Below are 24783 nucleotides of genomic sequence, written 5' to 3' on the forward strand. Positions count from 1 at the left end.
TTAAAAAAAATATGTATTGCTGTTACCAACAACTTCTGGCATAAAAGCACTGGAAAATTATAGTGGATTTTTTTATTTTTTTTAATTTTTTTTTAATATTTTGCCCCATGTGAGCTGGAATATAATGCCTGTCTGATAGCATAAAGTAAAAGTGAACAGCTAATAAGAACAATGATTACATACGTAAAATGGATCTTTTATGGGTGTGGGAGGAATTTAGGAAAGAAAATTGTCCAAATAAGGTTTGTGTCAGACACTGGAATTTATATTCTTCTTGTAAAAAGTGTCTATCATCTTTAAAATCCAAAGGGGATCAAGGCATTACACTCCACAGCAGCATCTGTGCCTGAAACAGCACGCTCCTCTCTTTAGAACAATGCTGCACTACCGGTTTAATGTTTAAAAAGATGCAAGAAGAAGAAAAAAGATTTAAAAGAACAGCAACATAACTTTTTTGTACAGGGCCTTCAGTTTAACACTGGTGGTTTCCTATTCGAGAACTGATTTAAATCAGCTTCAATCATAAACTCCAACATTTTTTGTAGTCTGACCTAATCAGAATTATACAAAAACTTCGATCCACCAGAATCATTATATATTCTTTTCCACACTGAATAAAACAACCAATGCTATTGAATATATTCTTATCAGTGCAGGTAATTTTTAATATTCCACAATTTGGAGATTTCTCCTTTTCCCTTCTTTAAGAAAGTATGACACTTTTTGGTTTTGACATATTGCTCAATAGTTAACGAGAATCTCACCAGAAAATAAATCCATAGTTGTTTTCATGACAGCAAATTACATGCCAAAGTGTGACATTTAAATGCTGAATTTTAATGACTTGTCAGCAGAAGTGAAATGCATTTAAAAAAATTAATACGGGAGAGAACAATGTGTCTGTCTATAAAATAATTCCATTCATACTAGACATGAAAGGTAAATACAGTGTCAAATGTATTCTGTTTCTCAAAGCACATCTTCATTTAGTAAGAAAGGGGCTATGTTAAGAGGGGTTAAATTCTCCTTTCCTGCTAGCACAGTGGATCTCTACTGGTTGGGAAACTCTGACCAACACCCAAGAGGGCTCAATATGCATTTGTAGCTACACCATCATAGCAGAGGCACTACAAGGCTGATTGGGCAGCTTGGGGAGATGGACACACTTCTTCACCACTCGAGGGCGCTCAGTGACATCTGCCACATGGCAGCTACGTACCCATTTCCCTGCATGTAGTTATGATTTTGATTTTCAGAGAATAAACTAGAATCAACCAAAACCTAATCTAATTATTTTCAGTCACACGTGTTTCCTCCCTCCTGTTTATCTTAAGCATTTCCACTAATACATTTTATGTTTGCTTCCACTAATACATTTTATGCTTGCTACCAATAAATCCTTGCGTTACACAAAACCTTGAGACTTACCTTAAAAATAGCAGCAAGGAGAAATCTCTTTTCCTTCTGCAATTATAATGATATAAATAACAATTGTGTTTTTGTGCTCTTGCTTACGTATAAGGTCCCTTAGGATCTTCGGATTATTTAATAGCAGAGTATTAAGGAGGTGTGACAGGTGGTACCAACATATTCACAGTCTAATAAATACCCTTAGATTAAGTAAAATCAGACAACACTGTGAAGAATTAGGTTCTTGACAACATGTGGGAATGTGAGAAAACAAAGTTAACTGCAGAAAAATGCAAATTTGGTATTTTGGACAGAATGATGTGTTTACATGCTGCGGGGAAGCAACTTAATTCTGTTTATTTTTTAGGGCAGAAAAATAAATGGAAAGCTTCTTCGTGTGTAACTATGGACAGTGAAAAATGCTGAGAAGCACAGGACGGCTGCTACTATTACTAAAACATTAAAACAGCTGCAAGTCCTCACTAAAATACTCTGAACAATTTTGCACTGATTATTATAAAACAAAAGAAGAAGTTCAAATTTGACAGTGAGAATAATATTAAAGAATAGAAATCATGTTTATGGAAAAAGATTGGAAGGGTTCTTAGTTTGGCAGAAGAGGGAATGATATGAAAGGGTACCAATTACAAAGGAGAAGCAAACTGTCTCAGAATATAAGAATATGATCATACATTTGACACCATATTTAATAAGTTATTATTCAAGTAAGTATAAAGGCTAATGAAGTCTTTATTCCTTCAGATACAAGTCTCAACCTCCACGGGAATACCAATATCTTTCAGTAGTTTTGCTGCCTTCTTGCAATTCTGCTTTGTCCTCCTTACGTCACCAAAGCTCCCACCCCAGGATCTCTCTTTTTCACTTTTATCCAACTCTTACTACTTTAAAACACTTACTCTCTTTCAAGGATTCTGGTTCTTGTGTCTGATTCGAAAACACCTGTGTATCCTCTCATCATACACACCACACAAATCACAGTCTGCTCCTGTAGCCTCTCCCTCACAAGCAGTATTCACTTAGGAATTCCTCCTTGATACAGCCACCAGTGTCCACTAAGCTCATATACACCAAACACATTTGAGACTCTGCCCTTCTTACAAACAGGCTATGTACAAAACTGCAGGACTGAGTAGAACTCATGCAGTGACCATCCTTAGAAGAAGTAAAAAAAAAAAAAAAAAAGCAAAATGACATCAGGTAAGTAATTGTGAGAGACTCCCCTACATGTGATATCATGGATAACACACTAGAATTGCTAGTGTTAGATATCCATTTAAGTAAAGACATCCAAAGTTCTGTAAGAATGGAGAAACAGATTTCCTTTGTACTTTAGAAGAGAGCTACCATGCAGTGCAGTTGCACTGCCAGTTAACACCAGAGGCAAACATGTCCAAATTACAAAACCACAGAGCATATCATGTGCTAGCGCTGCCAGAAGTATTACAGAATTGTAGAGGTTGGAAGGGACCTCTGGAGATCATCCAGTCCAAATGATATGATATTAACTTAAATGAATAGGAATTTTCCTCCCTTCCTGGACAACCAAAGTACACAGATTGATGTGGATCGATACATTTCTCTGATCCAGTTCCAATTTTCATTATTATTCCACGTACCCTTTTGTTTTCCTTTCTCCTTCAGAAAGACTCAAATGACTTCTAAAAGACTGTCAATATTAGAGGCTAAATTCTCTCACCTACAGAACAAGTAGTGCATAGGAAATGGCAAAGCATAATTCCTTAAACGCCCTGACAACACGCCTCCATCCAAGAGCTCATCAGTTCAGCTGCTCAGCGCCTGCCCTTTATACTTGAGAAAAAGGCTGACGTGTCAGAAACTTGTACATTTTTTTTTCCCAAGTATATCAGCTATTACAGAAATCATATTACCCCTTCCACCAAAGCATACATCACTCAAAATGATATTAACTTAACTTTAACTTCTTTCACTTTGCCCAAATCATATGACAATAAGTGCAGTAAAGCTCAGCTGGTTAGTTGAGAGAAGAAAGACCTGAATTATTATCGTTATCGCTCTCGAACATTTGTTCTTTTGACAGATGTTATCTTGACACACACTCTTATGATGATGACTTTTATTTAGTTAGCTTAAAAGTATACTTTAAAGGAGACCAGCCACTAAGCTGTCTTATTCTTCATATTTTGTCATTGTAATTCATGAGTGAGACACTGAAGGTTTTTCCTTAGAAGACGACATAACTGTCTCCCTTTGCAACTACAGGCTTCCACTTCTGGCCTTGAAAAGCCAGCTATAAAAAAAGGCAGCACGAGGATCAAATCCACTGCACAGCAATTAAATGAAAAGCCTTTAATCAGACAAGCTTCTTTAGATGAAATTTGATTTAGATGAGATCTAGGATTTGTAGTTAAAATATTTTGGTGTGTCAGTCAAAACTCAGCCAATTAGCAACATGTAAATTTCATTTTCAGAAAATATGTACAAAACTAAAGCTGTTCTTTATAGTGCTTTCAAGATTGTTTGGAATATCTATTTAATGTAATTTCAGAAATACTCAGACTGGAAACCATGCTCTGTAAGCCATATATACACATACACAAGGCACTGGTAAAGCCTGCTGTTTAAAAAATACAACTATTGGGCAGAATTGTTGAAAGCAACACTGTCTAATTAAGCAGCAGTGACCTGACAGAAATGTCTTCGCTGCTGCTTCTGCCGCAAACATTTAGAAAACCTCCCATTGAACGCTAACATAAATACATTCAGTTCAGCTTCAGGGATGAAGGGCTGTCAATACAGTAACATTAGCATGCACTTCTGATTTTCTCCAACTAAACATTATTAAACACATACTTTAATAAAGTGAAACAATTTTAGTGCTGTAAGTGCTAATACCCAGATATTGGATGAACAGAATCTGTTAACAGAATGGTAATGGAACTGCACTTGAATTTTCACTATTAAAATAGCCAGATAAGTTTTCAGTTTTCTTCTGGGCTCTGAATGGAAGGATAAAATCAGTCACATAATGAAGGAATAACCTCAAGATTTATTTTCACACATTCTTTTTAAGGTATGGAAACAACTGAACTGGAAAAAGAAGAAGTCTTTGTATCTATCACTTGAGATAGCTGATATTCCGAAAGCTGCACACACCTGTCTTGATCGAGTGAATTGTTTATGCAAAGACATTATCACCCTTGCCTTAACTATGCAGTACTTGTGCTGGAGCAAAATTACTGCCTGTGTACAGACCAACATTATTTCAGAGCTTCCTTATTCTGTGCTGGCCATCTTTACAGGACCACATGTTTTCTCTTGTAGGTTCTCTAGAAGCTCTCTGTACTGATTCCATACTGTGTTAACAAAAATAAAGTCCATAAGCAGAGCTTCTAAATGCTACAACAATCCTGTAACGTGAACAAATTAATAATCACAATTCTATTTATCAGAATTTGCTTATTTAATTTTGAGCTCCTAAGTCTTGAGTTGGTTTGTTTGCTTTTCAAGGAAGAACCATTGTAATTTGTATACAAATAAAATCGTATATTTATTTATTTAAAAATAAAAAGCTGCTTTGTTTTTCACAACTGTGTCTACAACAGAAAGGGAAGTACTGTAAAAAATACAGATACTGAATAAGTAATTACCCCTAATTTTATCCTTCAGACCAAAAGGATTAAAATTGCTGTTCTTAGGAGCAACCCAACCTCAGTCTAATTCAGTAAGACCGCATTGTGTATTACCTTCTTGAACCCAGAAACCATATATTTGATGAAAGGCATCTTTTTATGCATTTTTTCCCCTCTGTTTTTTCTACACTGTTTTTTTGTTTTGTTTTGTTTTGTTTTGTTTTTAAGTAGCCTTTCCTTTATTCTTTCTTTTTATGTATAACACAGAAAAATACTGCTTTGTTTCAGGCAGAGGAAGAAAATACCCTTACTATAACAATCAATATAATTACCCTGTTATCCTACATTTTGATATTTACATTCCTCTCCAGAATTAATTCCAGTAACCTTTGCCACTGTATCAACAGCTCTTACATCAAAGTGGAAGCAAGAGACCTTATTTATTCATTTTAAAATCAGACCTCTGTTCCCAGCTGCTGAAACAGAAGAACAGAGTAACTGTTCTTCATCACATTTTGGAAGATATTTTGACCTGCGTGTTATTGCCAATACTGTCAGTGTCAGCACACAAGCGACAAAAATAACAGCAATATCTTTTTATTGATACTGCATTCATTTTATCCCCCAGAGTGGAATTTATAGCTTTCCCCAGAGAACTGAGATAATATTCACATACTCATCAGTACTGTTGTATGAGCACCACTCTTTAGAGCCAGCATCAACCACACATATCGTCTTGAAAAGCATACAGTGCAAACAAGTCTTCACTCTCTGACATGGAAAATTGGAGTTTAGTTCTCAACGCAGGCTCCACCTTCTTTGTTTTCAAATGTGTCATATTACAAAAGAGGTTTTATAAATATTCAGAAGCTATTACATTTACCTACTTGGTGCCTCTGTTCCAAGGCACTTCCCTCCCCTCCCCCCCAACACACCTCCCCCTTTTTATATTGACTCCTTGAACAATACAACACAAAGAGATTTTACTCCTGTCTCTCCTCCAGCTTTTGATCCAACCACTGGCCATCTCCTAGCAAGTACCCGGTCTTTTGTAAATGCCTTTTTAAAGTCATTTCTGCTTTACAGTGCTCAAGGCCAATAGATCTGAAAGCAGCTTTCCTCATCTCTGTCCCATTAAGCTAAAACTAGCTTGGTGTGAATGGAAGGCACAGAGTTCACATAATCTCAGCACGTATAAAACAAAAAGGTGAACTCAGAGAATACCAAAGTGTTCAGAGCCCTGTGCCACCACTGATTTCCTGTAAAATCTCAGATAATTGCTACGGTCCATGTCCAAAACCATTTTAAGCAGCTTATATAGATATGAGACTTGCCAATGAAATTAATGGAAATATAAACATTTACATATCCCCATGAACCTGACCCCTCAGTGCTCTCATGTTCCACCTGTAAAATGAGGATAACATTCATACTTAATCAGCCAGAGAAAGAGTGTTATCAAAAATACTTAAAACTAAAAGGTGTTCAGATTTCACTGTCATAGAAAACAAACAGCAAACAGGGAAATTATGTTCAATGGGAGAAAGCCTTAAAACTTTGGGGAATCATAGATGGACTCAATGTTAAATTAGTCTGAAATGAAACCTTCTCAGACAGGAAAGATTCTGATTTAAATACTGCTTTATTTTATTGGTGGATTTTCTGGAATGTGCTTCCACAGAGGCAGGCAATATAGGATACAGCAGATGCTGAACATTGTAAGTCTTTGACAGTTACGATTTTTACATAAATTTTAACATAAGGCCAACTATACTGTTTCATGTTTTTGCTGCCTCATTTAGATCAACACACTTCTTCAGTAAGAGCACAGAAACTAAATAATGGAAGCAGTTTCCCATTCTTTGTCCAGCATACTGGCATCGCATTTTTAGAGGCCTTGGGATGTTTTCTGAGGTCCATTACAACAAGGGAATGGTCTTAATATTGAGCCCAAAGAGAAACACAGGCATCTTCTATCAAGATTTGTAAACTCTGCACAAAGTGAATTAAGGTCACTTCCTTTACCCTTTCTCTTAGCATTTCTGAGGCAGTTTTTGCCACCAGAGAGTCTTGTTCTTCAGCGAGCTCAGTATCCTCAGAAACTCGGCTGAAATCTGATGAACATACTTCTCAAAGAGCACCCAGAGTTAGTGGATTACCCAACAGTAGCACCTTGTCCCAAATACCAAACTATAGCAGTGATTGCAACGGGATATAAGAAAGATGCAGCAAGCCCAGATCCAGCTTCTAAATTGTACTAGCGCATATTTTCTGGCAGGATCCTAACATTGCCTTTCTGCTAATATTAAAGTTCCAACAAATTTCTCCCTAAGTACCATGCTTGACACTGATTCCATAAAGAAAGAAATAAACTAAAATAAAAATTTAAAAACTATATATTTTTAAGTAATGAAAATTCACCGTAGGACTTTAAACTGAATCTTGATCCTGAAGTGGGGCCAGATTTTCATACTAATTAGCAGCAATTAAGAAATTATAGTGTAAATGAACCTATTAGATTATCTATTAAGTATATGGCCCATAAAGAAACAGTGAGTCTGACAGTCAAATTATGTATCATACGGCACAGTTACTCTGAATCCCAAAGCTGCCCATCTTTAGAGGCTGTAACATTTCTTAGTGAAAATCCAGCCAACACACAGATTTTCAGGCAGATGGAGTTCAGCTTCCAGAAATTCAGTTTCCAGAAGACTACGGGGCAAATAACTGGTTCCTTTTCACAGCTGGATCACAGTTAAGCCAAAATATGTTTTGAAAAAGATTCATGGAAGATTCCTTGTTGCATTTAAACTTTGGTGTACTTTTCCGCAACATCATCATTTTCAGCAAAATCTGTCCATCTGTTTCACAACCCAGACCAGAAGGTGCTGATATTTTCCCTTTTCATTAAAAGCACAAGCATATGATGTATGAAAAATTCATAATGAGAATCAGTGGTGAGACAGCCAAAGTAAAAAAAAAAAAAAAAAAGAAAGAAAAAGAAAAAGATACCATGGGAGTCTGATTAGATGCGAGTAAAGGGAGGAAGTGACAGGGTACCTGTTATGGTGAAAACCAAAAGCAAACCTCCTATGAAATGCATCACTAGCATAGATATTCCCTTACAAATAAGGTTTCAAGAAACTAGTTAGCTTCCTTTAGAAAGAAAATCAGCCTTTCCTGCTGATAGGCTAAGCAGTATTAGGATAAAAATACCACATCTAGACTTCATTTATACCATATTGAAGTCATTAGAAACAAGGAGAAATTGTCCTCTGGTGGAGCAGGCAGAGGAGCAGCGTGCTCTCCCTCAGCTCTGACACAAGTGCCCTTGGAAATGCAGAATGTTCTCTGACTGTGGCTCTACTTCAGAATACATCAGTATGACCAAGGGATGATCACAAAACACTTTGGAAGTCATGGATGAAAGAAGTAACTATTAAGAATTAGAAGAGTTATTTTAACAAAAACAAGGCAGCTATTCCAGGATGTGTTCTGCTTTTTTCTTGAGAGAACTCAAAACACAATGAATAAGAAGGATATACAATATTCCAAAAAATTGTTCCAACTTGTTTCAGACTGAATTTGAGAGAGACGGAATCTCACAGATCTACAAACAAACACTCTGTGTGCTTCTTAACTGCAATTTTTACTTACTTTTCCCCCTAGTTCATCACAGACTTCACTCCTTTAGTAAAAGTAGTTATCTCTATATATTATAAATAGTTTTTCCTTAGTAATACACAATAATTTTCAAGTCTCTAAACCACTACATGTCAACAGTCATAGAAGAGAAAAGCTTATTTCATACTCAGTCTCTTCCCTCCCTTCGCTAAATATCTGCCACTGATATCTGCCAGCTTTTTAACTGGATTGTATTTTCCAGCAGTTAAATTATTATTATTTTTTTATCTTCCAGGTATCTTATTGCAAAGTTTTTACCCCGTTTTGCCAAAATGCAAAAATGTGTTGGATTCTATTCTGCGTCATACTGAGTTAAATAAGGAAGCAAAACAGAAATTAGTCAATTGTGCAGCTCAGAGACTTTCTCTGAGTATTCCCTTTGCAGGTCAAGTTCACAGTGCTCAGTATTAGCAACGCTGGATTCAGTGATGGACAATTGAAGCAAATACTGCAAGTCTCAATGGCCCTTCATCTTTAACTTGTAAACAAAGCAAATAGATGCAGAGGTTAATGAAAATGATTACTGGGGTTGATAATGTCATTTTCACAATTCGAAAACTATGCTTTACAAAATAATTACTTGCATGGAGAGCCGTGTAACCTTAACCATCTGAATAACACCAGTTCAGATGGAATGAATACATAAGGCTCAGTCTCACTGTACTTGGCACTAATAAAACAAGTATATTGATAAAAACTTGCTTCCTTCTAATGCTACATTCCTTCTAATGCTATATCCTATAAACAGACATACAGTCTGCAGTGTCTGACCTGTTTTATTGCTAACCAACTCAGGTGGAGATTGATGAGCGATGCTCTGGTCGATGAATGATAAACTTTAATTTCATCTGAAATTTCTTAAATCTCTTACTAATAGGAATTGGAGAAAGCATTTCAAAGATGTTAAAGAAAGTAAGCATCACTGGTGCAACAACGGACAGCACAATGACAGCTAAACCCTGGACTTAAATCCATTAATCAGCACTGGAGCAGAGCAGGTAAGGAGACAATCATTGATTATTTTCTATGTACCTGTGATTTGAACAGCAGATTGAGCATTTTTCTTTTGCAAGTATACACAGACAACAGTTGAACCCTCTGAAATTGTAGAGAGCACGTGGAATGTTTAAAATTCACAGTACAGAGTACTGAGCAATATAGCAAGCATTGTTATAAAGAAAATTCTGAGTCTGCACTACCATTTATAAGACATAAGAATTCTTCAGGATACTTTCTTCTATCTGAGGATCAGCAACGCCACTATCAGAGTTCTGGTATTTTGCCTAAATCCAGCTTTCTGAGATCCAGTGTCCTGCCATGAAACAGTCTTTTAAACCAGTATGCACCCCCCTCCCACTGCTTGATCTTTAGTGCAGTTCTGTCTTGAAGTTACATCTACACAGGGCCAGGTTGGGTGTTTTGTAAATTCATATAAAAGGTTATAAATGCACTGTCTTTCAGACAAAGCTTCAGCTGGTTTCTGACATCATTTCTTGAGTTACATGTAAGAGTGACTCACCAACTCAACTGAATGCATTGACAGAGGACTTGCAGTCAAATAATCAAACATTTATATAGATATATTAATAAAATTGCTTGTGAAAAACTTAGAAGAGGTATTTGGTTAGGAGAAATAGATAAATGTCAGTGAAAACAAATAATGAAAAGGCACTGTCTATGCCTTAGTCATCGGTAACAGCAACAAAAAATCATATTGATCTAATAATACCCTGCTTCCCAGAATACTGTTATATTTCTGCAAGAAGTTTCAGGGGAAAGCTTGTTGGCCTATTCATCAGTCATCAGCATTGGAAACCAAAAGTCTTAATTCTTGATCTCTCAAATCCTAGATGGTCATAGGCTGCTAAAGCTATTTCAACTAGTAGAGCACAAAAGCCTTCCAAGGTGTCAGCATAAATCCTCCAGAAAGTAAGTATATTTGGGTTTTTTAAGGCATGCTTTGATTTCACAGCCCTCGACTTGTACTTCTGAGCATTTTTGTTCTGATTTTCTGGAAGAAAAACAAAGAGAAACATCCTGAAATATTCCTGTACAGCAGAACATATAAAATCAATGCCATTTCCTTCTCAGCATCACCCACCCTCAGCGGCAACTTGCTCAGTCAAACAGCAGGGAAGTGAAAGCTTCCAGAATGGAAGGTTTCATTATAAGAATTGATGCTTTCCGTAGCCCTTAGTGAGGGTGACTAACATAAAAACAGTGACCAGTGCTGTATTTTGAATTTAATGAAATGGCATAAAAGAAGGAAGTTCCACACATACTTTACTTGTTAGAAGGAAAACCTGTGTATTGCTGTTTGTCCAACAGATCTGTTACTACAGCATTTTAGAAAATTATAAAGTTATTCTAGCTTTTTTTTTTTTTTTAAATTATTTATCAAAAGAGACATTGAATGTTCTGAAAGATCCAAGTCAGTCCAACCATCTGCTCAAACTACTATATAATTTATAATGTTGTTTCAAGGAAAATGAAGGAAATGTGCGACATGGAGGTACTGGAAAATGAACGACACATAAGCAGGCTTATCTTGCATTTAGTTTAAAGAAAAAAGGAAATATTCTCAAAGATAAGAACTGAACCTGCTTCCAGTGAAGGAAAGTTCATACCAATAGTTGACAGGGGCGGACCTGAAGCATGACCTGTCAAACTAAAGTTCAAGATAAATCCAGGATCTACTCTAGCATGAGTTGCACAAAAAAGTTGACGCCAAAATAACACAGCGGGATTAGAAACTGCCTGCACACCTGCTATTCAACAAAGGTCAGAACTCAAGCACTGATTAGTTTATGCTGCTACACAGATAGCTGATGAGCACCCTGAGGATTTCAGTACGATAATTAAAATATTGTGAGAACATGGGCCAGGGTAAACTGCAGCAAAGCTGATTTTTTTTCACTGACCCCAGCACTGGGAATTTTAAACTGTTTCTCACATTCTGTTTAGTCTGTGTAAAACTATTAAAGCTATACCAGAAGCTACTTATCCTTAAAGTACAACTTAATTCCTCTAAGCACTTCTCCACAGGGCCCAAAGCATAGCTAAACTACATCACATCCAGTGAGGCACAAAAAACAAAATCCATGTGACTAAATGAAAATGCAGAGGTAATCAGCCAAGGTCTCCCTAGCAAATGGAGAGCAAAACAATATGGTCAGTCAAATCTAGGATATGATTCACTTCATCCTACAGTTGTCTAAAATTACACAGATGAATCACACCCTGAAAGTGCCTGCTTCTCTGCTGTTTATAGAGAGCCCCAGCAGACACAGATTGCAGATGATGGTTGTGTGTGATGAGTGCTGTCCCTGCAAACCAAGCACGCATCTTCAGTGCATCAACAGCAGAGTCATCCTGGGGGGTAAAGAGCCCAAAGTGCTGCCCAGGGACTGGCTGTCCTTGGGAAGGGATGGGGCAAGGAGGAGAGAAAGGGGGGAGGGAAAGGATGAACAGCTGTGCAAGCTTTCTAAAATTTTAGTGCCAAAAAGGACCTCTCCATAGAGCAAACTTAAGCCTGCTATCAACAGAGCTGCTGAGGGCAACTGATTGAACATCTCCATTCACACAGCATATGCTGGTATTACCATAACTTGGATCACCTGGCTGTGTGTGCATTGAGCCAACTGCCATAAGGAACAAGATCTACTTGTGCAAAAGGAGACAGGAGACTTATGCTAGGCCTTTCTGAATTGACAGATTGCAGAAAAAAAGATGCTAGCCCAGCAAAAATGAGACGCCATTTCTTCCCCAAGTTCAAAAGAGAAAAAGCAGTCACAAGGAACACTCAATGAAGCAAAGGGCAAAAAGAAGAAAGCTGAATTGCAAGGTCTTGTACAAGGAATAATAGAGAAAGACTTGCACACGTTGCTAGGTCACCACTGCCAAGAGAAAAGAACTGATTTTATAAACAAGATATTAGTTTTAGAACCCATGATTGTATCTATTTTTTGTATGTTAAGTTGTATGCTGAAGGTATGTATTTTAGTCTATCCAGTACCATGTAATGCTTTGCTATCAATATTTAGCTAAGCCTTTAAGTTTTGTGGCATAATACAGGAAGGAAATCTTCTGCATTCTAAACCATACAAATGCAGTAGTGAAGATAAAACAATCCAATTATTCTGAAAGATTTCAGCAGAATAGGTAAGTGACCAATTTTATCTAAAAACTTACTAAAACATGAAGTGGGATTTCTTATATACCAAGTGCTAAAGTTGAGCACTTAATTAGACTGTCAAATCTAGGAGGACCAGAAGTAGATTAAACTTTGGATACTTATACAGAGTGATCAGACACTGCAGTGCAAAGGAAAGATTAGATGATCATAACTAATCTAAGTTTTAATTAAAATTTAAAAGCAGACAGGTTTCGCAGTGCCCACAAGGGAGAAAAAGCTGTGCTCTACCAAGATGAGTTCAGGCATACTTTCCACTTTTAGGAACTGAATTTGGTATTCTGTCTTTTGAACGTTATTCTCTGTCTAAATTCTCCCATTTTGAGCAACTTACATGGAGGGCCACACTCCACTTGTGTTTATTGACTGGCGGAATTACCTCATGGGTTAATAAGATCATAACTAAGTAGTTTTCAGTTCTGATTAATACTGCCCTATGTTTCAAATCATTGTAATACTCCGTGAGTATTCTCTGCCCCCTGATCAAGACTGCATACAGTGTACAAAGTTCATTTTGGTGGAAGGAAGGGAAAGAACACAGTATCACCAGTTCTCCCGCATAGATGCAAACACATACTAATGGCCAATCTTGCAGAGATTTTCCAATAGACACTGAAGGTAATGGCAGAGATAAAACTCAAAACATAAGATAATGCATTTCCCTTCCTATTTTGGGCTGATTGACTTAGTCATTAGGATTTCATTAAGTGGTCAGTTTAAACCTTCTTCTATTTCTAAATGGTTTCCAGCTCATTTCTGACTTCTGTAAACATATTCATTATTCATATATATTCTATGAAGTGTTTAGGTGAACAATTTTAAACTTAATGATTTTTTTCCATCTGCTTCTTCTCCAACTGAGAGTCAGTGGCTCAAATCACACAGAATCAACCTTAGCAAATATTTCAAGCACATAGTGATACTTCATTTAAATTAGTGTACATAAAGCTTTTTCTGGTATGAAGAAAAACATACAAGGTTAGAAATCAATGAATGATGAACATCAAGTTTTCAAAGTTTCTGAAGAGTCTAAGTGTTGTTTTTGAAGATGAAAAATCCAAAGCTTTAAAATTTTTTCTTTTATGGAAAATAAAATTAAGGAGATACAGGGAGGAGATACAGGTGATCTGTTAGAAGTAGCAGATTGCAGGTGGGCTTTTAGCCACCATCACTGCAGCCTACAACAGCATTTAGGGTAATTAAGAAAAAACAGCGTCCTATTTTTGGCTGACAGTAAAATGCAGTGCAGAAATCACAAGTAATAGTTACGGAGGCATGGGAAGGACCTCTTCTCTCAGAGACTGGTCTCTCAGCACTTTATTTAATGTTAATTCTTTGAATTACATGTCAAGCATTTCACATAAGGGTAACTCAAGAATTAATTATACCATAACACACACTAGTAAATTCACACAGTCTTTTTCACTATAAACAGATCCGCAGCAGTGCATATTGGTCATTTACCATGAAGGACATAAGCTGACAGCTCTCAGTGAAGATGGACATGGAATATAAGGTTTGCAAAAAGAACCCTGTCAGAAGATCTCACTTTGCAAATACAGCAATAAATGGAAACATAACAGCTACTTGAAGACAGTAAAAAAAATCTTTTGCAAAACATATAATAGTCTCAGATAAGGAATAGCGAACCACCTGGAAACTCAGAGAAACTCAGAATGTTGTTTAGTCAAGACAAAACAAGCTGGAGTCAGTTTCAAGTTGTACAAGTGGGTTTGTAAAGAAACAAGGACAAGTGCCATCTGCCAGAATGAGTGACCTTCATCCTATTAATTTATTCCCCCAACTAAAACAGACTTCTTATCATCCTGGTCATGGTCATTTCTTATTATTCAAGTGCAGCAAGGATATTCCAGTGGGTTACAGATCAGGCACTTAAAACACTGAGGGGTGGGAAAAAAATAACAACGGGACATTATTAAGTAAAATGGAAAGATTGTGGAATTAAATTGGTGGGAAAGACTAACATATCTTTGTCATTGTTAGATCTTTTATATTTTTAACGTTTTAATCGTGCGAAGTCGAGCAGTGTTATCCTACCTAGAAGGGTAAGCAACCCTTTCAGGGACCAGAATCAAGTCAGTCTGATTCAAATCAGTTGCTTCTCATCAGCTGGCCTCTCCTCTCCCCATCCCTCAACCCAAGAGCCTTTTTAGTCAATTACCTTTAACATTTAATTTAAAAAAAAAAAAAAAAAAAAAAAAGAGTGGGTGTGTAGGGCGGATGGAGGGAGCGAGGAGAGGAGCACTGTTAGTGTGTGAGCTCCCAGCCACACATCTAATATGATCCCCTGAGCACAGTTCTATGTTATTCCAGAAGTCCACTTGCTGTCCCCTGACCAATATAATCCCCCTGCCATTTCCTGCACTATTTGCGGTTCTCCTCCATGTGTCCCAGATAACATTTTTGGTGTGTCAGATAGGTAAAACAGGCTGAGTATGATCAGCTCCAAAACAAAGTACAAAAAAAAAATAATAATAATGAACTGGCTCTAGCATATGTATGTGACAGCCAGATGCTTCCAAACAAATGGGTATCAGCAGACTTCTTCCCAGTCTTGCTTTTTGCTCCTCCATTTAGCTAGAAACTTTCAAGAAGATCATCTCATGATATTTATTGCACATAAGAACTTCACAATTGGTACAATAGTGTAGAAACTGGGAACGAACAAAAAAACTGCTAGAAGAGGAAGTAGATGGGTGGACAGAATTCTTCCATCCCTGGTAGGGCATTTCTGTCAAAATAAAAAAGAGTAGCGAATAAGAAGGAGTATCTAAAGACTCTCAAGATAGCTTTCTAGGAATCCATCAAAGAACTAGTGGCTGCTCACGCAGGATTTTTTTGCTTCTTCACAAAAGCAAGTAGTAATACAAGAAAAAAAAAAAAAAAACCAAAAAAAAAACCTAAGAGGAACAGAAAGCTAAGTTTCTAAAATACTGCAGAATCGGCAACCCTAAATTTTCTTTGAGTCAGAGTTTCTGCATAGTTGGCGGCCTGCAGGTAAAATAAAGAAAGGAAATTATCCAACTATGCTAAAGGAATGGGGAAAATACTACATTTAATAATAATAATAAAGCAGAGTGAGGGTGGAAATGTAATAGCTATGTTTGACAAATGGCAAAGTCAAGAACAGGAAAAATACTTAAAGAATTCCTGAAGACTGGAGACATTTTCATTAAGTATGCAATGGAGGTCTGTACAGTGCTTAATTAGAAACCAGATAGCAAAAGGAATGGAAAACTCAAAATGGGAGGAAGGTCTGTCATATAATTTTAAGACTATGTAAGTGCAAAAGAGAAACTGAGCAACGTACATGTGTTGGAAGGAAAGAGATAATACCATAAATGAATATGAAGCCAAGTAGATTGAGATAAAAGCTGTAGATAAAAAAGAAATATAGAGAATTTAGAAATTGAAAGGAAAAACAAAATGAACTCCCTATTAAACAATTGAAGCTAAGGAAGAAATTACCATCAGTGCCATGATAAAAAAACAGTCTTATGTTGAATGGTAAATAAACTATATAGAATTATAGATTAATAGTCCAGAATGGCATAATAAATTTTGATCTGCTCACTTTTTATTCACAGTTTTCAAAAGGAGTATTATTAGAGGACAGAGCAACTAAAAAAATTATCTCATGCTTCAGTTAATATTTTCTGACATTCCAAACATAAGAGCAACTGATATGAACTGCAATTTGATTGCTGTTTTTTTAAAGGGTGTTTTTAAGCATATTGCGTGCCCATATCACTTTAAGCCCAGTGCAGGCACAATCCAGTGGTCTTATGGGAGGCATTACGTTTTCTAAAGAACGATCTAAGAGAATAAGAATAAAGTTCAGAGCTGCATGTGACATCATTAACAGAGCAGCATATTAATGAATAACCCACATACAAAGACCTTCTGCTGTTGGGCTGTTAGTCCAACATTGAAAACAAGGCTATCTAAAGGAAGCCTGTGGAGCTTGCTCAGTGAAGTTTAACAGAAAGAGGAGACGACTATAGACTGACTTCCTTCCATGGAAGGAAGACACACAGACAGACTGCATATTTCAAAGATCATAAAAAGAACTATAGAAAAGGCAACACAGCAAGCTTAATGGAAAAGAGATCTTCAAAACAAAGGAGGTAAGATAGGAATTGAAAGACAGAGCTTTTGATATTTGCATTATATTATCCCTAATTCTTATGTTTCCTTCAGAAGAAAAGCTGCAAAGTTATCTAGCCTACAAAATATTTGATACATTCTGATCCCAGTCAGCAACTGTCACCGCTGGTTGACAGAAACATGACACAAAGGAGACAAGCAGACCTTTTCTCCTTTCTATCAAACATATAAGTTAATGTGTTATTTTATCAAAAACACAAGTCAAAACTTCCATTGATCATCATTTTAAACAAAAGAAATAGAATGATATAAGGCTGACATATACTGAATCAACATTCAAATGATGCAAAATAAATAAAAAGCTGTATACATGTCACGCACAGAAATAAAACTAAATACTTAAAGTTTTCTTCTGCACTTGCTAAAATCTTTCCCACAATAGATAGGATCTATTTTATTCATATAAACAATTTTTGTAATGCCAACACATTCTTGATAAAGACCAAGGTTTTTGAAAACCTAAAAAAGCAGAAGTGCTTTAGCATCTTACAAAGACAGGAGTTCTTTGCAACTTTTTCAGTTTTACCGTTAAGAGTGTTAAGAGTTAAGGCAGTGTGACAGTGATACCAGGAGGAGGTAAATACATCCAGTCCCAGTAGTGTTCCTCCAGTGTAGCATGTCATGGGGTTTACGCTTCAATTCCTGGCTTCAGCAACCATATAGGAGAAGAATTTGCCAAGTACACACCTGTCTGGAGCAAGCTGATGCCCAGGAAATTATTTGTAAAGGCACTGCTTTATTCAAGTAAAGCATTTTTTTCCCCCTGAAAATCAATAGAAGAGTTTTTATTCCTTTACATCTATATAAGTTTTTTCTTTATAATATAAAGAAAAACCTGCCTTCTCCCACCTCACTTGGTTTCAGCTTTTTGCATACCTCCATAATGATGTAGTGTTCACCTTACAAACATGTGCACAACATGCATCTTTCTTCTAAAGTTTACTTCTAAACTGAACTTATGAAAGTTCACTTTCAAGTCTCTTTGTTACTGCTGCAATAACATATTATATTTTTTCTAATTTTCGCTGAAAAATAGTCCCAACTGAAATATTTAGCAACCGCTTTGTAATTCACAAGCAATGTGACAAGTCACATTCATTTTAATTTTCAAGTTAACTGATTGTATATCATTTTAGTTTTTAAAATGAATTTGCTATAGGAGTATAAAATTATTTCTAGTAAAGTTATATTAATTACCTTACATTTAACTGGCTAAGAAGCAATTTAGCATAAATACTTTTTCCTCCCTGTCAAGTGCTTCCTGGGTTGCAAAGAAGACAAACAAGTGAAAAAAGTGCTATTTTTTTCAAACATATTATAAATCTGTTGTCTATTTTTACAACCCATAATATTCATCTCGCTGATAAGGAATGATTTAAAAATGTATCCCACATTTTTTAGTTATCCTAATAACACTGTTGATAGTCAAATACTTTTAGAAGGACTGGCTTTCAGACAGCAGATCAAAAACTGTTTTCCTTAAAGGAAAGTTTAGAACAAGGCATTGCAGCAAAAAGTAGTGACAAGCATAGTCCAGAGCATTAGAAATGGGTACAGCTTAGGTGAGCAAAATAAGAAACACATGTGATTGTTTTGTTCAAACAGGCTTGCATCACAGTTCCTGTGGCAATTTAGAATCACAGGTTCTAAGAACAGAAGACAAACACTGAAGTACTGATTCTTAGTGCAAAATGACTTGTTTCTAATAGACAGTGTCCTGTAGAACAGTGCTAGAAACTCTGTCCAGGGGGCATATAAACAACACAAAAACAAGACTTCAGGCTATGAGGAACCATATGCAACCAAGCATATAATACTGAGAGGGATTATCATGTGAAACATTTCTGTATGCTTGAACTTTCCTCATATTTCCCCAGACAGGCACAGCGTTACTTCCATAAACTGAATCCTAAGATGGACATATGTCACGATCCTGTGCTCTAGTGCTTCAGGCTCCATCTCTGAACTCTCTCTTCTAGCAATGCCTTTTGCTGTGGCATTGCACTTTCACATGGTTAGTTGTACCACGTACATACAGCACCATGTTATCAGCTACTCTATGATATAGAAACCATTATATGAAAGACTGAGAGACCTGAGACTTTTCCCTCTGAAGAATATGAGAGATGGTCTTACCAAAGCTTATAAATAACTAAAGGGCAGGAGACAATTGGGTGGATCCAGGCTCTGTTCACTCATGCCCAGCAACAGGACAATGAGCAATTGGCACAAACTGGAACACAGTAAGTGACAGTGACAGTGTCAGAGCATTAGAACAGGCTGCCCTGAGAGACTGTAGAGTCTCCTCTGGACATATTCAAACCCCACCTGGACAGTTACCTGTGAAACCTGCTGTAGCGAACTGCTTTTGCAAGGGATTGAACTAGATGAACTCTAGAGAACCCTTCTAACCCCTAGGATCTATATGCAATTCCCTCTTGGAAAAAGCAAGTTGAGAAATACCAGTATGTACTTTCATTATTGCATGTGCTGAGACTTCAAGTACTATTTATATGTTCTACACTTGAGTTATGTACCGCTTATCTCACATTCCATGCTTTTTGTTCCAAGAGATCAGTATGAACCTAAACGTTACCACAATCTTACCAAGAATCTTAGCAAGTGATGTGATGTTTTTGCCTTTATGGTAGCATTGCTGGGACAAAAGGAACACCAAAAAAAATTATAATCCATTTCAGTAAGAAAAGAGATTGCCCACTTAAACTCAAGCAGGGGAGTATGTAGGGCTGACTTGTCATTTCTGGCAAATTCCAGGCAGCATCACTTCCTGGATTGGACAAGGAATATGCAGAAGATGTGCATACCCATAAGAACAAGTATTTCCAGTTCCTGTAGCACTACTCATTCACTGCTCTGTGCTGTTAATACCTCCAATTCCCTTTCCCAGTGTTTGCATCCTATAGGAACAGCATTCTTCTGATTGTTCCGTTTATCAGACAATGAGAAATGTTTTAGCTCCTCACAAACCATAAACTACAGCACCACCAGCTGCACAGGGTGATTCATCGTGACATTTCACCAACTGTGAGAAGGGCCTTTCCCACACAGAATCTCACATTCATAAAAGTGGTATCTTCAGAAAATCTTATTTATGAAGGTATTTAGAAAGATTTGACAAAATCAAGGGCAGTTGGAGTGAAAACACCAAGAAGGATATTTGAATGCCAACAGATAATTTCTCTAGGAAACCATCCAAAATTCTGAGGAATTTATTTCTATCATCAATTTAGTAGATGATGTAAAGACAGATACTTAATGTATAAACAAGACAAAAAAAAAAAAACAAAAAAAAACTATATTTTTATGAAACCTGAACTCAATTTTAGTCCAAGTCTTTTATTAAAGAGAATATAATCCAGTGTGTCAGTCACCTAAGCTTCTGTTGAATGCTTCCATATCGTAGTAAACATTCTGAGTTGGCAGAATCACAAATGAGATTTGCTATTCATACCACGTTGGTTTTTGTTTTATAGCACCTGATGACACAATCTTCCAATTTGGACCTTCACTCAAATATAGGTGTTACTTAGAATTGATGAGGAAATAAGGAAATATAGCAAGATAAATTCTGTGAGAGTTTTATCAGTTACTTTAACTCTATGGGAATAGATGCAAACAGACTATTACTGAAAGAATAGAAATAATAATAATTAAAAAAAGAGGACATTAGCAATGTTGCATGAAGGTATCAAAAAGGAAGCAAAAAATAAAAAATGAGGCACATTAAATATTAATAAATTCCATAAACCAGATATTTCTCTTGAATGTATCTGGTCCTTGACTGTATATACGTCTAATAAAATTAGAAAATATTTTATATACAAATTGTTGGAAGTTTTACTTCTCTTGGAATCTAGAATACAGCCTTCCAAAAAGAACTTGTCCCACTCTTCACAAAAAAGAAGAAAACAGATGCTTTCCCTGTCCCTTCTGGGCCAGCTGGGCATCAGTAAGTGAAGCTTGCCAAAACTCGTTTGGAAAGGACAAAAATTCAGTAATATAATGATAAAAGAAATGAGACTTGAAAAGCATGACTTTTCTGGAGGTTGGCTGAAATATTTGAGTTGATTTGATACTTTGCTTATCTGTGTTGCAGGAGCGGTCATAATGTTTTGCACACAATTTCCAGGGGAACAGCATTAATTGTACAAGTGACCACATAGTCAGGGTATATGTCCTAAGGGCTGGCATCTGATAAGACCAGCAAACAGCAGCCTTCCCTGAGCAATCTGATATGAGCAACCCATTAATCTGATAGCCTATATTGATTTTATTCCTTCTATATTTCTGTCCTCGCTTCAGAATTTACCAAGGAGATTGAGAATAATATATATATATATATATATATATATATGACTTTATTACATCAATCACTTTGAACAAGGGAATTATATTATCTCTTACAAATGTATTTAAGATTCTCATCACTAGGATGTCCACAGGCCACAAGAATAGTCTGTGAAAGTTTTACATCAGTTCAAAGCATGAACACGTTTGTGTATGCACCTCTAAATGTCACAAGCGAGGAAAGATGAAAGTACTTTCATTCTTCATCATGGTTTCAATCTGGGTGTTCATTGTCACTCTCTTTCTATGAATAAAACATGAGGCAAGTCCAAATTTCAATGCCCAAGTTTCCTTAAAGTGGTTTATATCAGAGAAGCAGAAAGTAGAGAGGCCTTCCTCAATTCAAGTGCACCAACCAAAATCTCATGGTAGACAGAGTGATGCAGGCAGGTATTGATTTCAACACTATGTGAGATAACTGAGGGTCCATCAACCTCTATCTGCCTCTCCAGAAGGGTGAAATTTACCTGCAGATTTTCTGCCTTGTCTTACAACCCCATGGAGGAATGGTGACACCAATTTATGCATCTGAGATGAATCTGTCCCCCCTTCAAGTGACAAGTGCTTCAAGTACTACTCACTTATACACATTAATCTAACAAGAGTTACCAAAATTAAGTTTCATTCAGAGTTTGCTTCCTCTGCATGGGCTACTAGACAGGACATTTTCTGAGTAACCTAAATCAGTGGTTTCCAAACTAGAAATCGAATCCCCAAATATGATCACAAACTTCCAAGAAATCAGGGTTTTTTTCCTCATAATCACACTTGGAGCATGATGATGCATCATGACTCATTTGTAAAGGAGTTTGGAACTGGAATCTGCTTAGGAACAGATAACCACAGAGAAGATGCAAGTGCAAAATTAACCATTTTAAGAAACCTATAGGAACAATAAAGTTCACGAAGATTTCATAGTCCTGCAGCTGTTTCCAACAGAGGTATATTACATACTTTATCTTTTACTTTGTCCAGATTTTGATTGATTAGCTCAAGTTATGTCATTTTGAGGTTAGAATATCCTTTTTCAGCTTCGGAAAGAACAGAGATAAGCTTAAGAAAGATTAACCAAAATTAAAAGGAACACAGTAGATGCTGCTTATAATGTAATCAGAGAAAATGGACTTAACTAAAATCCACTGGAAAGTAAAGAATCCTTTCTAGATAACTAGATCTTGTGTGTTTTGTACACATGCACCCTGAAATACACTGTGGTGCAAAAACATGTGCAGCAAATTATTTTTCTGTCTTGATGGTGTATTTATATGACACCAGCATTCATGGATGCCAAGATTTTATTGTATATAGCATCCATCACAGATACGCATTCTATAAGGAGGAAGCACCTCCCCTGAATGGCTTCACCAAGCCCCGTTGAAGATTCAGCGAGTCAGAAAGCTTTTTACTTTTATGAAGTCTGCACCACTGGGCCTGGAACGTATTGTGCTCAACAGCTTCTGAAGATCTCACCATAGAAGAAGCACAAAGTAATTATAATCCTCAGTGCAACTGACTCTCGGTGCTGGGTTTCTACTATACCTCTGTGTGCGAGCTTCTCCAGGATGATCCTTAGGCGCTGAAGAACAGGAGGTGAAATGTCATATTTGTATATGTCTCTTACTGGCACTCGCTGACATCTCCCGAATATTCCATCTGGAGGAAAGAGAGAAAAAGAAAAGGAAAAACATACATTTCACTTTTGGAAAGTAAGAAATACTTCATAAAATGCGCATTTCCAATGTATCCTAATTATATTCTGAAGGAACCTTTTAAAAGACACTAAAAAGTTATCAAAGGACTACTGAAGTCATGAGGCAGAGTCAAAATAAATAAATGCTGGAAAGAATACTATTTGGAGGAAGAGTCTGCTGTATAAGTTATGAGTGCAGTTTATTTTATAAAGTTATTTCAGACTTCTGCCTCCCAAACCTTTTGATGTAAAAGTTCTTTACTGCCAATTCAGTGGGATAAAAAAAAAAAAAAATAATGTTCAGAGCCTACTATGTTGCAGATGAAAAGCACAGCAACCAGAAATATAAATATTAATTTGCAGAAACTATAAGGAGTTGCTGAAACATTTTTAATGCAGGAGCTGTGTGTTAGGCATTGGTAAATGAGAACTGAATCCGTAATGGCTAGCAAAGGCTCATTTCAAGAAGTACTCTCTAATGAATGCAATAAAAGAAAGCTGCTCACAGAACAATGAGATATTAATGTGGCCTAATTTATTTAGCTCCATTCCATTTGTCTAAAATGACAGACTCTTCTCATCAATGTCTTTTCAAATCACACCTTCTAATTAATTTAGCTTCTTATTAGTCTTTATTTAGAGAATTGTTCATTTTGAGACAAGCTTCCTGTGTATGTGTGGGAGGAACAGGGAGTTCAAACATTCAAATTACCTTTCTCTCTTTCACACAAAAGACTAATTCAGAGCCTAGGTGCTTCACATCCAATCTGACCATCTGCAATGGTAGGCCTCTAAGAAAGTGGGTTCATTTATTGTTCTAAACAGTCCAGTTCCATACAGTGATCCAAAAGAAGCAATTTAAATGCAACAAGTTTAATTAGCAAAATATTCTGCGGCAGTACTAATTTTAACACCATAATTACTTTTGCTCTGATATTATATCTACACTCAAAGAGCAGAGCTACATCAGATTAGCAGAAAATAACAGTAAGTTTTAATTTGCAAATATCCATTACTTTATCTCCTCCTTCACAGTAGCTCAAAGACTCCAAATGGAAACCACTGGCACAGCACAGCTGTTCACTAACACAAATAATGGTATAAAAAAAAATAAACCAATCTCAGATAAAGAAAAAAATAGGCACTATTAGCCTTCACTGTTAAATACAAATAGTCCACTGAAATTACCCAACTTATGCTTTCTTTGCCTTTCTGATCCTCCTGCAACTGCTAAAATTAAATTAATCCAAATTAAAAATTTACTTCTCACTCCTAGTTTAATCTACAGGCATGGTTTGTTTTTTTGCTATAGGAAGCATAACACAGCATAACAGCAAATTAATCTGGGTGGAATATTCACCTCTGCATCAAAACCTGTTATAGCTGGAAACGAGAGTATAGAAATATCAGTCCCTTGTAAGTGGGTGGGTAATGGGAATAAATCAGGTCCCGACTCAGAAATAAAGGAATATTTCAGTGTTTAAGAATAGGACTGTTCTAAATGAACCATGATTGGAAATAATGAGTTCTGTTTTGAAATACCACCATAACTGTCTACTAACAGCTAGGACAAAATCTGTTGAAATAAACAATTAATATTCTATGATTTCAAGATAATA

The 24783-nt window shown here is 36.4% G+C and overlaps 1 protein-coding gene across 5 annotated transcripts in view; it reads right to left on the reverse strand.

The window, feature by feature from the left end:
• Positions 1-24783, reverse strand: part of PTPRN2 (protein tyrosine phosphatase receptor type N2) — a 621717-nt gene that overhangs the window by 453735 nt on the left and 143199 nt on the right. For all 5 annotated transcript variants that reach the window (XM_032442979.1, XM_032442981.1, XM_032442980.1 and 2 more), the window contains exon 3: positions 23014-23127. In XM_032442979.1, coding sequence (XP_032298870.1) covers positions 23014-23127 — 114 coding nt within the window. The remainder of the gene's footprint in view (positions 1-23013; positions 23128-24783) is intronic.

The sequence above is a fragment of the Coturnix japonica genome, chromosome 2 (assembly GCF_001577835.2).
Source record: "Coturnix japonica isolate 7356 chromosome 2, Coturnix japonica 2.1, whole genome shotgun sequence".
Classification (NCBI taxonomy): Eukaryota; Metazoa; Chordata; class Aves; order Galliformes; family Phasianidae; genus Coturnix; species Coturnix japonica.